General features: G+C 51.3%; 1 protein-coding gene across 1 annotated transcript in view; it reads left to right on the forward strand.

Moving 5' to 3' along the window:
* The first annotated feature begins 11,836 nt into the window (after positions 1–11,836).
* B4GALT1 (beta-1,4-galactosyltransferase 1) overlaps positions 11,837–16,750 on the forward strand; it is a 30,401-nt gene continuing 25,487 nt past the window's right edge. Inside the window, 3 exon segments of the mRNA XM_080372986.1 lie at positions 11,837–12,211; positions 12,213–12,272; positions 12,275–12,584. Coding sequence (XP_080229112.1) covers positions 11,840–12,211; positions 12,213–12,272; positions 12,275–12,584 — 742 coding nt within the window. The 5' untranslated portion in view covers positions 11,837–11,839.

Here is a 16,750-nt window from a genome sequence, read left to right on the forward strand (position 1 = left end):
TGAGCAGCATTTGATCTGCTCTGGGAACAGCTGGACTGTGCACCCAGAGAACGCTTGGGTGCTCTCATGCAACTGATAAGGCACCCCAATGCCATATGCCAGCTCCTGGTGCTGGCACTAGAGGCTGCTTTACAGTCTGGGTTGGGCAACGCTGCTCTTCTCTGCTCCACCCAGCTGGTTTACATCTGCGTGTATCTCACCTGAACCACTTGCAGCTGCCATTCTTCATGTGTGGCAGATATCCCCGTTTGGGTTGGGAGGCTTCACATGGAAAAGCCAGGAAATTCGAGCTGATTTCTTGGCTGCACTGTGGTCTGAGCATTACTCTGTGAGACCCGGCCAGGCAGATATTCAGCTGCCTGATGCACTGGGCAGGACCCCAGGAGGGAGCTCTCAAACACAGAGGAGGCCTGACATTCTGCTGCAGCAAGCCCACCCCGTAGCTGGGTGGGATGGGACAGGCTGGGCATGCGGAGGGGCTGGAGGGAGTTAAACTCAGCTGAATGGGAGCAGGGAGCTGCAGGTGCAGCTGCTGTCTGTGCTCCTCCACCCCGCAGCACAGGCAGTTCAATACCTTGCTTTTGCTCACCAGCTTGGTTACATGAATGGGTCACAGCTGAGATGAACAGAGCAAAACTATCTTTATCATAAAATTCAGTGTGATGGTAGGGGGCTGTATGCATGGATATCCAGTTTACATAGAGGTGACACATACAGCAAGGAGGGGAAAGCAAGGCCAGAAAGGATCCTCAGTGGTTAGAGACGCCAACTCTTCAGTGAAGGACTTCTCAGCAAGCATCACCACCCCAGAAGTTCCCAGCTGCTTTGCCTACAAGACTGGATGCTTGATATCCATCTTTCCATGTAAGCATCCCCATCACCTCTTTCTGAGAAGCTGAACTTTCAACATCCATCCCCACCTTCCTCTGGTGAATCAATATCAATTGTTGAAGGGTGAAAGATGGAAAAGAGGACCACTGGGTGGACAGTCGGCATTGTAGCTGAAGATCAGTGTTGACTAAAAACTCCTTTGGTACAGACTTGCTGAGATGAAGTCTGGGTCAGAAGTAAACAGGGGGTCTCCTACACCCTGGGAGCAGGTAGGAGGTGCTGTGTGTGCAAGGGTCAGGCAGGGGGTAGGTGTCCTACAGAAACTACCAGCAGACTGGGAGAGCTCTAGACACCCACAGCACGCACATTTGCACTTGCTGAGTAGCTGACCATGACTGTGCTCAGGACATTTCTTCCCCACAGCCTTACCTGAGGCTTAGGAAGGTACACGCTGGCCCTAGCTGGCTGAGACAAGAGGGAATGGCTTGGTGAGCATCCCCCATGGCCAGAGGCATGTGGGCCCTGCATGAAGCTGCTTCCATCCTTGCCCTTGGGAGGCTCTGGCACCCAGCTCAGCAGGGCTGTCTGGTCGGTTTTGGGAAGGGGGAAAGTGACTGATTCAGGGTTTCCCTTGCAGAAACTTTCCTTCGCACTGTCAAGACAGCTCTGCACATGTTTTATGTTCCCTCTTCACGGAGTTTACACAGTTCAATAACCTTTGGCTTTTATTATTATTCCACTTTGGAAATCCCTCAACTAAAGTAAATATTTAACTGCATTAGCAGTTGTTCCTGAGGCACATGGAGGCCTGTTGGTCTTGTTTAGTCTAGTACAGGGGTGGCCAAGGGGGGATCTGATAGCAGTCTACAACAGCTGGTTGGGCAGTTGATGGAGCCAACGTCTTCTAGGTAGTGCCAGATGACAGAATAAAAAGCAACACACAAACTACAGCCCTGAGATGTTCAGGTTGGGAGTTAGGAAACAGACCTCTACCATGGAGGGTGAGCAACCCAGACCAGCAGGGAAGTGGGAGATCTCCATCTCCAGTGGGCCACGTACAAAACCACAGATGCCCTGACCAAGCTTTGCTGTGCACAAGGTTTGGTAAGCAAGCCCTGGAGGGCCCTGCCTCCACCACTCTGTGTCCTGGGGTCACAGCAGCTGTCATCCTCTGGCGCGTGCAGATGTGTTTCCTTAGGCACCCACCTTGCAAATCTGGTCCCAGCCAACACTGAACAACATGGACAACATGAGGTCACCTCCTCCAGGCTGCTCCTACATGAACACTCAGCACAGCCCTGGGCAAGGGCTATCATGGGCCTTTACAGTCTTCTTCAATGTTTTTACTACCAAAAAAGCCACCCAAAAGCTAGTCATAGTGCCTCCAGTGTCACCACTGCAGAGAACCATGCTGTGCTGCTGGTCCTGAGCATGGCCTGGTTCTTTAAGTCACGCCAGCAGCAGTGAAGGAGCAACAGGCTGAGGCTGCGCAGCTGGGACATGTTGTGTACTCCAGGTCACTCTCCCTGGGTGGAGGGTGGCAGGAAACATCTGCATCCCCTCTGCGCCGGAGGCAGCAGGTCATACAGGGCTGTGGAAAAGCTGTTGGCCAGTATGAGGCTTGATCTTCCTCAACCTGGCTCCTCAATGGTGTTCAAATTGCACTGCCTTAGAGCAAATTAAAATGACATGCTAAGAGGTAATGAACGGAAATCACCTCTTACAAACTGGTTTTGTCTTTTCCTGCTTTTCTTTCAAGCAGAGGCTTGCAGCCCTTGACAAAAGTCTTGCCTACAACCCCCCTCAAAGAAGAGGTGGGGAAATTCTTCCTCAGGTGGGACAGCAGATCTGGTCACTGCTTACCCTCATATTGGCCATGCAGGTCCAGCTACATCTGAGACACTCATGCATTTGAGTCTGGGCTTTCCTCCCCTGTGTTGGCGGTATCATGGAGGGCATGTCTCTGTTGTCCCTGGTGGGTCCCAGGCTCCCAGCGCTACAGCAGCACACAGGGGTACTGCTCCCCATCCCCTGCATCCGGGGCTGCCCTCAGACTCCCCTCTGGCTTCTCCCAGGACAGGGGTGGGGGTCCTGGCTCTGCCACCTCCTCCTCACACTCTCACTAGCCACAGCCCTGCAAGACACACAGGAGAGACAGGTATGAAAGTCCCAGGCTCGCCTGCAGAGCTGGAGACTTAGTGTCACCAGTGGTGAGGCAGAGAAACTCTGCTGGAGACGGTGGCAACAAGGAAGGAGATTTTTCTTCCAAAACCATTCCCATGCTTGTTCCCTCGTGGCATTGTCCCTGCATTTGTGCTGGTTCCCACACGCTCACCAGCACCCACCCACCCATGTCAATGTCGTCCACCCAGCATCGCTTGTCATATCATGAGCCTTTATCACTCCTTTGCCTCCTGGGTGACCACAGTGTTGTTCGCAGGTTTTCCGTCTGGCTGGGAACAGATGGCAGGAGGCTAAGCCGGATTGCGTCACATCGCTCTTGCTCCATGTCTGCCTGGTGGCCTTATCTGTGGTGTGGCCTTGGTGTCGTCACTGCTCCACCCAGCACCTGCGGATTCTTTGCTTTTATCTGTTGCCTTTCCTGGATTTCACGGCTGTTCTTGGCCTCCTGGCTTGCTGCACTTGCCCCGATATTTTAACTCCTGTTCTGCTGCTCCTCCCAGGGCTTTTTGCATACGAGCAGACGCCGAGGACCGACAAACACTGCAGTGTACCAGAGAAGCAGAGCGCTGCCTTGCTCCTGCAGCCCAAGCCCAGAGCCTATGGTTCATCCTTCTGTTGCACGAGGGGGCAATTACCACACTCATTTTCATCCTTAGCTCCCTCCTTGCCTCCAGATGGTGTTTACAGAGACAATGATAGTCCTTATTCTGCATCTTTGCTTACCCTGAGGTCTCCCGCAAGTAGGAGGGAGAAGGACTGATTTGTTCTCCTTTGCATGCAAAAAAAACCCTGAAAACAGAGATACAGGTGTTGAGAAGTTTTCCTTTGGATATATAGGGGAGCCAAAGCCTTACATCTGAGGAGGTTTCCCTGCATAACAGGGGCAGGGACCAGCCGTCACCACTTCCCAGCAGTTTCACCGGACTTTCTGGATCCAAACCACACCTTTGGCTGCCTCCCTCCTCTCTTTGTTACTGTGGGTAAATACTCCCACGTGGCAGGCAGTGAGTAACATTCATTATTTCTTTGATGGTTCAAAAGTTTCCCAGTGACACTGATGGCTGTGAGAGCAGAACACAGAGTGAGTACATGGATGAGTCCTTCTGCCTACTGACACTCCCACCAGCAGAGCATCAGGGCTAAGACATCATCAGTCTGGGGAAGATTAGAGCTTCCCACCAAACCAGGCTGTGTGCTGGACCTCAGACGTGCAACAGGCTAGGGGGAGCATCCCATTCCTCACCTTTTCCCCCTGCTTTAACTGCCAGCTGGTGTCACTGTAGCTGGGCAGAAGTTGCTGCATCTTGCCCCAACCCAAGGACACCTGCCTCTCCTCTCCCTTCGTTTTTTCCCTGCCTGTTCGTACCTCTGGACTGCAAGACACACTGTGAATGCATCTGGGATCCTCAAATGCCCTGCACCTTCTGGGCAGCTTAAGGATAGTGCTGACCTTGCTTTCTCCACGTGCTCCCACATGAGAGACAGCTATCCAAATCACCACTGCAGCAGACAAAACAGCAGAAAACGATGGATTCACTTTTTAGCCATTAAATGGTCAGCAGGGGGTAAACCAAGCCACCGTGCTGGCACGAGGGAGGGGATGAGGCTGTGTGCCTGGGCTAGATGGGCAGAACTGAGCCAGCTGGGCTGGGACTGCTGTGGGACTGTGCCCCCCTGCTCTGAGCTGACACAGTTAACCTGGATGCTGGCAGCAGGGGCAGGTTTATCGGCTGTCCCAAGCATGCCAATGTCTACTCTACTGTTTATCTGGGAACTTGCACCCACTGTAATTTACAAAAGAATCTGATTTTGGAGTCTCTTTCTCCCTGGAGTTTGTTTCTGGATGAACGAATCTGTATGAATGTTTCGTTCATCTGGATGAGCAAAACACTGGACCTCAGTGTTTTATGTGTTTTGTGAAGAGTGTTGCTAATTCCGTCTTGTGTAGGACTGAATGCTCATCATCCCGTGTTTAGCACCACACTGGAGTAAAGCAGGTAGCACATGTGCCAGCTCTCCCCATCAAAATGACAGCTACTCTTGGCAAGTATTTGTGGAGGAGGTGTCTTGGCTTTTGCAGGAAAGGCCTGGTCTTCCCAGTCTGCCAGTTGCTAAAGCCCCCAAAGCCAGCCCAGGATGAATTAATGTAAAAAGGGATGTGGTGCAAGAGGATCAGCGAAACTTTTCTGTTTCCCTGTGGATTGAGAGGGTGTTGTTCAGTGACGCTGTATTTGCATGGATCTTTGGCAGCAGGGTCACCCAGTCATGCCTGGCCAACTTTCCACATTGCTGCTGGTAACATTCACACTTGTCTCCGCTTTCTTCTATGTGTCCAGGGGGATGCAGCATCCATGTGGAGAAAACTCAAGGAATGAAATTCTCTCCAGTGTGCTGTTTATACAGTGAATGTGCAGGCACACACACTGCTCAGCACTTTCCCTTTAGCTAAATTGCCAGAGAACGAAAAAACAGTTCTTAGGCGTAGATACTAAAAGCAGTACTGTGTATCCTTGAGGTTGCCTGCTACTTCTGACTTCAGAGCCCACCTACTGTGCAGGTAACATTTTTTCCAAATGACCTATTAACTACTTGGGTATGTACAAATGAACACCAGGAGGGAGCCACAACAAATATTGAAGAGAAGGGCACCCTCACACGCAGTGGAACCCTTCCTGTTTCTTCCAGGCCATTTTGGTTTCTATTCCTCATAAAAGTTGCAGAGTGAACTTTGCAGTTTGCAGAGCAAAATTGTCCCTGAGACATCTCATTTATGTTGAGATAGCAATATTTTCAGTTAACTGACATCTTTGGGGTTTTTTTTACTCTCACACTATGGCCATCTAAATCTGTACTGGTGGATCAGAGCAGAACTAGAAGTATTGCAAGCAGCTTACTTTTGAGTAGCCAGACGCTAATGTGAAGTTTCTGCTTTGTGAACCTGTCAAGCAAAATGGGCTCAACAGTGGCACCAAACTGCACCTTTGGGTGCAACCTTCATCTGAGATTCTGCTCTGGAAAATACACTGTTCAAGGGCCCAGTCAGGTCCTGGCACCTCTGGACAGATGCTATGCTTGCTGCTGTCTGTCCCAGGAGGCAAAGCAGTGCATAAAGAAGAAATGCCCTGCTGATAATGACAAGTACAAAGCCTGAAGACCCTTGTAATGGATTTGTGTTTAAATTGCTGTAACACATGATTCAGGCTGTATGCTATAGGGGCATACAGGAGCCACCCTAACCAACAGAAGGTGAGCCTCACAAGGAACTCTGTAAGTGCATCAGTGACCCAACCTGAGCTGGCTTTGGAGCCAAATTTTGGCAAGGCCTATTTAACTTTATTTTGGTGGATAGAAAGGAATGTGTATGGCACCATACCTTGGGCTGATCTATGATGTACGTAGCAACAACAACAAAAAAACCCTTCAAAACAGATAAAGGAACTATTCAGGTTAAAAATGCCAAAGACTGTAACAATGAAATTTTGGAAGTTTCTCTTCACATAGATGAATGTAACTGCAGGAATAATATGGCTTCTTGCCTGGTGAAGAGTTTCCGTGCGGATGAAGTTATTTTTTTCCTCTCTTACTCCTCAACCCACACACCCCCAAAGCTTTGCAGGCACCTCCCTGTGCTCTGACAGGTCTGACCGTGTGCCTCTTGCAGAGGATTACTCTCAATTCTCTGCCAAGGTGAGCAAGCACACAAAATGGGACCTGAGACACAGCTTAGCACCATCCCAACAAGATGCACATGTGCACTTGTCACAGATTTGGCTGCAACCAAAATAAAAGGGGGAATCGGCCCCGTAGGGTTGATAATGACGTACAGGTTTATGCACCTTTCCCATCACATGTATGGGGCACCCTCATTCTGCAGCAGGACTTGCTGTCACCACTCAGGAGGCAAGGAAGTAAGCAGGAGCTTGTCTATGTCAGCACCTGTTATTTCACGGCTGCTCGGCACCTTTCCCAAATTGCTGCACTGTGCAAGAACACCCCACAAAACCGATTCAGTGTTGGCAGCAGAAAGTAAAGAGGAACTGTGCAAAAAGGCTTCTAGGTTTGTGAGATGATGTCAAATGTGAGTCTTGCACTCTGCAAAGCTGGACCAGTTTCAAGCCTTTATTTCAAGCAATGAGCATTGCAAATTGTAGACAAAGCTTGTTGCCTCATCTCTCATGAGACTTCTTCCCATGGAGACAGTGCTGTCAGTGATTTCTGGACTTTCAGCAAAGGGCAGCTCGATGTTGCTATTGGATCTCCAGAGCTTTCTGCCTCCCTTCACTTGTTGCTCTGCTGTCTGTCTGCCTTGCCTGCTACCCGTCCCTCCAGCTGGTCAGCCCTTCCCAACCCTCCTCCTAAAGCAGCACCTTGGCAGAAGAGCTCTGCAACCCACACAGTGGCAAGCAGTGGCCTTGCAGAGCAAAATCCCGAGAGTAGGGAGCCATGCTGGGACACTCAGCCTCATGGCTTTGCGGCAGGGTGACCTGCAGGCAGCACAAAGCCATGCCCTTGCCTCTGGACCCTGCCCTGTGGAAATACACTGCTCCACACTGCTGCAACAACAGCTGGAGAAAAACAGAGAAATGTGCCTGAATGGTGCGGTTCTATGCACCAGTGATGCTCACCCACCCACCTGCTCAGCATGCCTCACAGTAGGGGAGAGTTGGGGGGGGGGGCGGGGAAGGGGAGAGAGAGGAAGACACTGGAAACATCCCTGGGGGTTTGCACACCTTGAAGGGAGCAATGACCTCAGAGAGGGTGTTCCCCACACCACACCACTGGAGAGGGAGCATATGTCTGTCCTGCTGGCACTCCTGGAAGCAGCGTTTCTATTAAGGCAGCTGTGAGTGTAGGTGCGCAGCACAGTGCACAGGCTGGAGTCCGGAGCGTGCATGCATGCAGGGTCTGTCACCAATATTCAGGGTGCACGGTGCCACCAGAGGGCATTTGTGAACCGGGACATCCCATGCGAAGCTCCCTGCTCTCCACCAGCCCTCTTCATCTGCCCTTCCCCAGCTCCCAACCTTACCTTCCTACCTCTCATCTTGCCTGCTTCTTGCCCAAGCCGTGTTCATCCCACGAACCACTTTCATGCCATGAGGAAGTGTGCTGCATGTTTTTTTGCTCCTGTGAGCCACCCGAGGCTGTGGGCTTCACTCCAGTGCAGCCCGTGTCTGCTCACCCATGCGGGGCCTGATGCTGTCCCCAGGGATGCTCAGGGCTGCTGAGACCACACTGAAGAGCAAGGTCACAGGTCCAAACTCCTGCTCTCGCTGGAGAAGCCAACATGATGCAAGCAGAGCTTGGGGTAAGCTGGCAGGAGAGCTGTTGTGATGGCTGTGCTTCTCCATGCCCTCCCTGGCCAGAAAAGGGCTTGTGAGGCTTGACACAGAGATACTCAGAACAGCTGCACCAGCTCCTGCACTTCTGTTGTCCCAGCCACCTTCAAGTGCACAAGGCCATGCACTTAGAGGGACCATGTTTTGCTGTGGACCAGGGGACAGGGCATTTCCATGTGGATACACCCCTGCAGTGCTGGTGGTGACCATACACTGCTCTTCAGGCAAGGAGCGGTTGCCCTGTGGCAGCAGTTGGTGCTGTCCCCATGGCTAAAAAACACTGACCTCAGCATGGACCTGGGAGAATGAAACAAATTCATCCATGATCTGCAGGATTCAGAAACCACCATTTGGGACATATTCACATGCTTTCCTGGATTCTGCCATGCCCCCCTGAGAACTTTGCCTTTCTTCTAAGGGTACAGGGCTTATAACCTCCCTCTTCCACCTTGTTCTTTGATCCTTACCTACCAATGGCTTGCCATGTTACTGGTGAAATTTCACCCTCTTGCATCCTGATGTCTTGTTTCAGCAAGTGTTTTGGATGTTTACGATCTCTTCCACCTGCCAAGTTTGATTAAAATTAGATTTACAAGTCATTAGGCATGGTGGGCGGACAGATGTATTCACGTGCAACGCAGTGGGTTTTTGTAGGGACAAAAAAGCTAAAAATTAGCTTCACCAAAAGAGAACGTCACCACCACAGTGAATCCAGGGAGCTAGAAGTTGATTTCGATATGACTGGAAAAGTGAGATCTCCAAGGACTCTTCACAGGTTGGGCTGGGGTGGAGCTTGCAACGGTGAAAAGCTGAAGAATGCTGATGTGCAGCCTGTGCAGCCAGACTTTGCCTAAGGACATGCATGTATGCAATTTTCCTTTAAGGTCTGTACTTCTATTTCCTCATTCACAGGTTCAGTAGGACGTCTTACTTCTATACCTCAAATAGGTCTGCCTTTACATGCTTAGATTTATATATTTACCCATACACACATGATTGCATGCTTGCATGTGTTCAGAGTGCAAATGATCCCTGGCTGCAGCAGAGGCTTCTTTCATCACAAAGTCCCGCTCTACTTCCAGAGCTGTGTTGAGTGCAAGCAAGACAGCGATTCCATGGAAAAAAAAAATGATTTTTATACCACTCACATGAAACATCACAGGCATTCATAGTAAGGTATTACAACGGACCTGTGGAAAAATATGGTAGACACTTCCTAACCCTCTGATGTTTGTACTGAACACTGTGCTGTTATTGCTAGCTTTTGTTATTGATAGCTAAATTTAAGATGTGACATTCGTAATAGTGTCACAGGAAATCAAATTTACTCCACCTCGAGTCACAGTCAAGGTCTGACTCTCAATGCAATGCACCACAGGGAACTTTCCCTACAAGCACCCAGTTCAAAGCTGAAAGGAAAGACAAATTTACTAGCACAAGTCCAGATTTGACAGTGAAACATGGAAACTCTGGACCAATGTGCAAATTCTGGAGCATGGATTGTCTGCTGAGAAACACATTGCTGGGTTGCCTTTTGCTAACGGATCCATAAAAGTTGTCTGGAGAGCCTGGAAGCTTTGAAAGCTGGGTTTGCTCATTGAAGGACATTAATTTATGAGTTGGTCCTTAGCTGAATGTTGACTGAGAATATCAGCAATGATGGTATTAGTGTCATGGACACCAGCATTGTCATCATGATGCTCACAACACCAGTTTTAACCAAAGCACAAGGTTATTATTGGACTGACTTGCAAAAGGTGTCAGAAAGAACTGAGAAACATGTAAGTCAACAGAAAAGAGGAAGCAGATATCTCTGGTCATGCACGTTGGCTCAGGATAACTCTTTCTCCTTGAGCTTCCTCATGGTGAAAGCAATGCCCATCTTCCAAAGGAATTTTGAAGTGGTTAGTGAAAGCCACTTGGGGAGGGCAAAGAGACACTGAGACCTGAAGTCAACTCCTTAGCCTGCCAGAAAAAGGAAACTCCTTTGTCCCAGAGCAAGGTAGAGTTATCCAGATTCAAGTTTGCTGCCAGAGATCACTGACCATTTCAGTATTTAAAGATGAGTGCAGACCCTCCCACTGAAGGCAACAGCCATACTCCCTGGGCACTGTCTCCCTGTTTCCGCTCTCTCAGCACAGCATCTCAAACCAAGGCCATTCACTGCAAGTTTTCACAACAGCCAGTAATAAAAAAGCACATGTCCTTGCTTGTGTGTAGCACTGAACAGCTATAGTCCATGGGATCAGATGACAAAACATTTACCTGGTGAAGTCCAGCTGGTCCAAACCTTAACAGAAACCAAGAGGAATAGCCACTGCAGCATCTGATCTCACAGAAGAGTGCCCGCCTTGAGACTAAGAAACAGCAATGTTGCTGGACCTCAACAGATAGGACACAGTACACTTTTTCAAAGTCTACAGATGGCGTCTTAATCTGGAAGAGCGTCTGCGAGCAGTCATTGAATGAACATTGAAGGAGCATCCAAACATGTCGGACGAGAGCCCAGCTCCACAGACCAGGACTCTGGCGGCCCACCAAGCAGCACCAGAGGCTGCTGAAATCAGCAGACCAAGAGAGCTGAGGGAAGTGGGAGTGGTGTGTGTGTTGGGAAGTAATTTTAACCAATGAGAAGAATGTAGATTCACTTCTTGCAGTCACTTTTCATGAGACAAAGTAAACAGTAACATGAAATAGTAGCATTAAGCACTACTGGCGGGAGTTACTCATTGCACTTGAAAACCACTGGAGTATCACCCGGTGTCCCTGAAGCACTCTGAGGTTCATGGGGCTAACCAGATACACACAAGTCCGCCAGACTACCAGCAGTATTTTGCCTGGTCGGCTGTCAGCCTGTTACCCAGTGAGTCACTGATGCCCGCTGTCTCCTCTCCAGCCAGCTGTGAACAAGGCGCCTGCAGCACCCACGAGAACAGCAACGTTAGTGCCTTACACCGAAGGGCAACGCTGAGCGCTCCCACCATCTCTGCTGCTGGCCAAGACAAGGCTGACGGGGCAGCTCCAAGGAGGTTTCTTTCCAGGCTCACGGACCTGCCACTTGTAAGAATCACATGCAACTTTGAGGGATGTTGGATGGTGCCCAGACCTGCTTGCCCAGGCACTTCTAACTGGCTTGATGATGGACATGAGGAAACTCCCTCCTCAGAAACGTGGGACCGGGCACCAGACGGGTGGAAATCCCCATGCCAGGCAGTTTTCAAGGCTCTGTGGGATAAAGCCACGGCTGACTTCACCTGCTACTGGCAATATCCTTGCTCCAAGCAGGACATTTGGCTGGAGACCTCCAGAAGGCCCTGCCACCAGCACTGCTGGGGTAACTCATGCAATAAAAAGGTGGTCCTAGCCTGTTTTGCTTTGCAGAAAACGCACTGAAACCATCTCCACCCAACGAACAGAAAACGGGGGTTTACGCTTGGTCGCGCCAAGAGAAGACCACCTGCAGCCTCCTAGGGGCATAAGCCCAAATGCCGCATGGACTACCAGGCAGCAGCTCGCAGCTGCCTCTTACGCCCTCTGCTAAAGCCGAGCGTTTCCGCACGCTGCTACAGAGACCCGCACGGACCTGCGGCCACGGTTACTACGCGGTGCTACGGGGTAGTGCTGCAAGGGCAGCGAGAGGAAGAGGGCTGCGCTCCGAGGGCCCGCCCCGCGGCGGTGCGGGGCAGGCGCCGCGTAGCCGCCGGCGGCGGAGGCAGGCGGGATGCCGGGGGCGCGGGATGCCCGGGGGGCGGGATGCCGGAGTCAGCAGGCGCGGGGGGCAGGGTGCCGAGGGGGGGTCCCGCCGGTGCTCCCGCGGTGGCGGGCGGCTGTGGGCGGGGCGAGGGGCGCGGGGCCGGCCCCCCGCAGGCGGAGCCGCCGCGGCCCCCGCCCCGTCCGCGTCTCCCGTCGGCGGCGCGGCGCGGAGCGGAGCGGGCGGCGCTCCCCGCCAGCGCAGCGGCATGAAGGAGCCGTCGCTGCCCGGCACCTCGCTGCAGCGGGCCTGCCGCCTCCTCGTCGCCTTCTGCGCCCTCCACCTCTCGGCCACGCTGCTCTACTACCTGGCGGGCAGCGCCCTGGGGCCGCCGGGCAGCCCCGAGCCGCCGCCGCGCCGCCCGCCGCCCTCCAACCTCTCGCTGCCGCTCTCCCGACCGCCGCCGCCCACTGCCCGGCCCCGGCCCCCCACCGCCTCGCCGCCGCCGGGCCCCTGCCCCGAGACCTCCCCGCTGCTCGGTGAGTGCCGCCCCGTCGGGGTTTTGGGGGCGGGGGGGGTGTCTCCGCTCCCTCCCCTCCTGCCGCCCGCCCGCCCGCCCGCTGCCCGCCGCCGTCCGCCGCGCTGGGGCCGGGGTGGCCGCCCCGACGGCAGCGCCTGCCGCCAGATCCCGCCGCCGCGCGGTGGGTCCTGGTGTCCCTCGCGGGGTGCCTGTCCCCGCGGGGCGGGGGCGGGTGTGACAGCGGCGCAGCTGCCCACGCGTGCGGCCGGCCGGCCGGTGCAGCCTCGCGGCGCCCGGCGGAGGGGAATTGTGGGAGAATCCCCGGGGAGCCGGCGTTTGGGGGACCGGGGCGCGGATGCTCCCGCAAGGCAGGCAGCGGCGAGCGGAGCCTCGGCGCCTTCGGGGAGCGCGCCCTCCCCGTCCGGCTGGGTTTCTTTCTGGTCGCCGGCGAGGTTGGGTAATTTCCTCTGGGAACTCTACCCGAAATACTCGCTCAATCTCACAGGAAGGATCAGACGGGCTGTTTGTGCTGTGCCGGCTTTCGCAGCCTTTTGTGTACGCGGACCCGCTCGAGAAGCGGCACAGATTTACAAAGTGCTATGAGGCAGGGTCATGAATACAGTTGTTACGCATCCCGGTGGCGCTTCCCACGAATTTGGTCCTGTGATGCAGTATCCTGATACGTGGCAGCCTGGCGTCTGTTTTATCAGCACTGGAACTGTGCTCCCCACAGGCTTTTCCCAGGACTGCTTGGGTGCTGGGAGGCTGGCAGCTCTTTGCGGGTTTGCAGCCTGCTGGTGGTCTCATTTTTACATTGATCACCTGTAGCTGTGTTGATCCACTGGCTTTGTCACAAAGCAGAGGTGGGGGCGAGGTGAATTTCATCTTTTCTCCTCCCCTTACAAGGCTTTCACCCAACTTGCTGTCTGGAGTGGCTGCTCCTTGAACAGATCCTCCTGTGGTGTAGGTTGAGTTTGTTACCGTGACCTGCTGGCATCCCAGTTGTTAAGTCACCTGCCTACAAGCTCTTCGAGCCCTGGTGCCTGGGGATCAGCTCCCTCTTCATCAGCGTGTCGAGTGTTAGCGTGGGCACCTTTATTAGCAGAGATCACAGTGGGGGAAGAGACTTTTGACAAGCTACCTGCAGTTTTCAATTTACAAAACAGAGACAGAAATCAATAGATTCTGTGGGTGCTTTCTGGTCACCTGTTTAGGAAGGCAGTTTTGAGGTCATCAGAAGGAACTGTGCTATGGCTTTTTGTTGGTTTTGATTCGTATCTTTCACTTTTTTGTCCCCTAGATTACTTTAAGTTGAAAGTAGCTGTGCAAGCCTGCCCTCACAGACTGGATGTGGAGCCCTTTATGAATATGGCTTTGCTTTAAATGTTCTCCACTTACACTGATCCTCTCAGGAGTGAGTCATGTGCTTTTGAAATGCCTGGAGTTTAGAGAAACACTGTTAGTGTCCCCAAGATTCAAAGCCTTACCTGAGTCAGCCACTGAAGGTTCAATTAAAATATTTTAGAATGGCTTTGTAACATCTTCAGTGCAGTTTTCTGAATCTGCCAAAGGCTGAATGAGGCTAGTGGAAGTGGTTACAGATGTTAAGAGAGGTACAGGTCGGTAGCTTTTTACAGTGCAGCAGGCAAATGGTTTCTAGCAGTGCTACCTTCAGTACTTGTGGGGTGGTGCAGTCAGATGCAGGCTGGCAATGGTATGGCTTCAAGGTTTGTAGCCAGCATGTAGGTGAGAAACCTGATGGGTATTTATTTTTTTCCTGCTCTTCTCAGGTTTTGGTAGCGAACTGAAAATTCATAAAACAATTCTGTTGTGCGTCAGATGCTGGCCAGAGCTGAGTTGGCCCTGATCAACATCTCATGTACCTCTAAGGCGAGGGGTGTGTGTGTGTGGTGGTAAGAGAGGTGTACACTCCACAGGCATTTCTGACAATTATGTTAACACACCCAGAACTAAAAAAATCCTCTTCTTTTTGTGCATAAAGCTTCTTATTGGTATGAACTTTACAAGCAGGAATCAGCAAGGACCTTCCTGTGATTCCCACCTTCGCAAAGCCATTGAGAGAAGTGCTTTGATGGGAACAGGTAGCACCAACTACCCTGTTCCCTCAGCGTAAACCTAAATTTATTGAAACACACCTCATCTTTTTTTTTTTTCCTGCCCTCCCTCCCCCTTTGTGAAGCATGTGATGAATCACACAGGATATGTGTGACTGAGCTACTCAGGCTTTTTGAATGGTCTAATAGTCAGGTACTTGTTTCAGAGGCCCAGAGTTTTCTTCCTAGTGATATTTAGAGAGAGTAGGTTACAAGCTGCTGTCTGGCTCTGCAGCAAATGCATTAGCTGAGTGAGGTTTAATCTTTACAAGAAGCTGCCAAATTTAAAACGCCTTTATGGTTCACTTGCCTTTATTTATAATTTAAAGCATAAATCAGGGCTGTGAAATAATACTGTAATTTGATTTTGAATTAAAAGTCCTTAATAGCTATGAAACTTTCTAATACAAGGTAATATAAGCATTTTGTATTTATGCTTCAGTTTAGAGCTGTGTTCCAATGAGTATCTTAAATAGGGTGTCAAGAAGCAGCCCAAAAGCAAGTAAATGAAGATATATCCTGCAGGTGTCCATTCCCCAAACTTGTTTTTTAGGAACTGTAGAACAGTATTAAAAAAAAAAAAGTTAAAAAGTTGCTCTGTAGAAGTACTATATATATTAGCCTAAGTGCTTTCAAAACAGTCAAATGCTTTTCCTCTACCTTTTCCATGAGGCCTGTGTGTTTTGGTGATGGGGTAGTTCTGTGCCTTCGGTTTTCAGGAGGGAGTGCAGAAGGGGGCAGTTTCTTTGGTGGTAAGATCCCTCTCCAAAGCTTGTTTTCAAACAGCACGTATCTTTCAGTGCCAGAAGTCTGCAAAGTAGAATCTCATGGACAGGCTTATCTACAAGGATGTAATTTTCAAGTCCTGCATGATCGAGAGCACGTGTTAATTATGGAGGTTATTTTAGAATACAGCTGTCTCTGTAGCCATTTTTGAGCCCTGTTTAGATACCAGGTGTGGCCGGTAAGGGCTGAGCTCATGTGCTCAGCCCCATGAGCCATCCAACGTGGCCTTGAATGCTTCCAGGGAGATGACATCCACAGCTTCTCTGGGCAACCTGTTCCAGTGCCTCACGGCCTTCATAGTAAAGAATTTCTTCCTAATAATGTGAAGCTACCCTCTTTTAGTTTAAAAGCATTACCACTTGTCCTGTCACTACAGGCCCTACTAAAAAGTCTGTCCCCACCTTTCCTACAAGCCCCCTCTAGGTATTGGAAGGCTGCTATGAGGTCTCCCCAAGAGCCTTCCCCAGGCTGAACAATCCCAACTCTCTCAACCTGTCTTCATAGCAGAGGTGCTCCAGCCCTCTGATCATCTTTGTGGGCCTCCTCTGGGCTTCTCCAGTAGGTCCATGTCCTCCTTATGCTGGGTCCCCAGAGCTGAATGCAGCACTCCAGGTGGGGTGTCAAGAGCAGAGGGGGAGAATCACCTCCTTTGACCTGATAGCCACGCTTCTTTTGATGCAGCCCAGGATTCAATTGGCTTTCTGGACTGCAAATGCACATTGTCAGGCTATGTCAGGCTTTTTGTCAGCCAACACCCCCAAGTCCTTCTCCTCAGGGGTCTTGGGCATGCAAGAAAAACAACTGTTTCTTCAAGATGCCAGAGTCCTGTACAGAAGCTGTTGCTTCCCACTATTAGCAAGGCATGTTTTAAGAAACGGAGGATTGAGAGAAAGAAGCTCCTTTGGCAAGCTTGTGAGTGAGTGAGCAGCTGTCTCTCATCTGGAGGGTGGAGGATCTCTGGCATGGGCTTTCTCTTTCAATGCACTGCTTCTGGTACCTGTGTTGTCAGTGCAAGTAGTTGCCGTAAACTGTAGATGCTGAAGATAAGCAATGAACGTATTCTGATGCTTTGAGGTTTGTTTGGAGGAGACAGAGGTAGCCTGTCAAATTGGTGGTGATGCTTAGTGTCTGTGTAACAGAAGTTTTTAGAGGTTATGTGCTGCCTGAGGGGTCAGTGAATTCACGAACTAGCTTGAGGCCCTCTCATGTATGGACGTTGCATGGGCTGGCGTTAGAGGATGCTTTAACACTGGCAGCATCCTAGCAGAGTGTAATTTGGGGCAAG

This window comes from Falco punctatus (assembly GCF_963210335.1).
Source record: "Falco punctatus genome assembly, chromosome: Z".
Lineage (NCBI taxonomy): Eukaryota > Metazoa > Chordata > Aves > Falconiformes > Falconidae > Falco > Falco punctatus.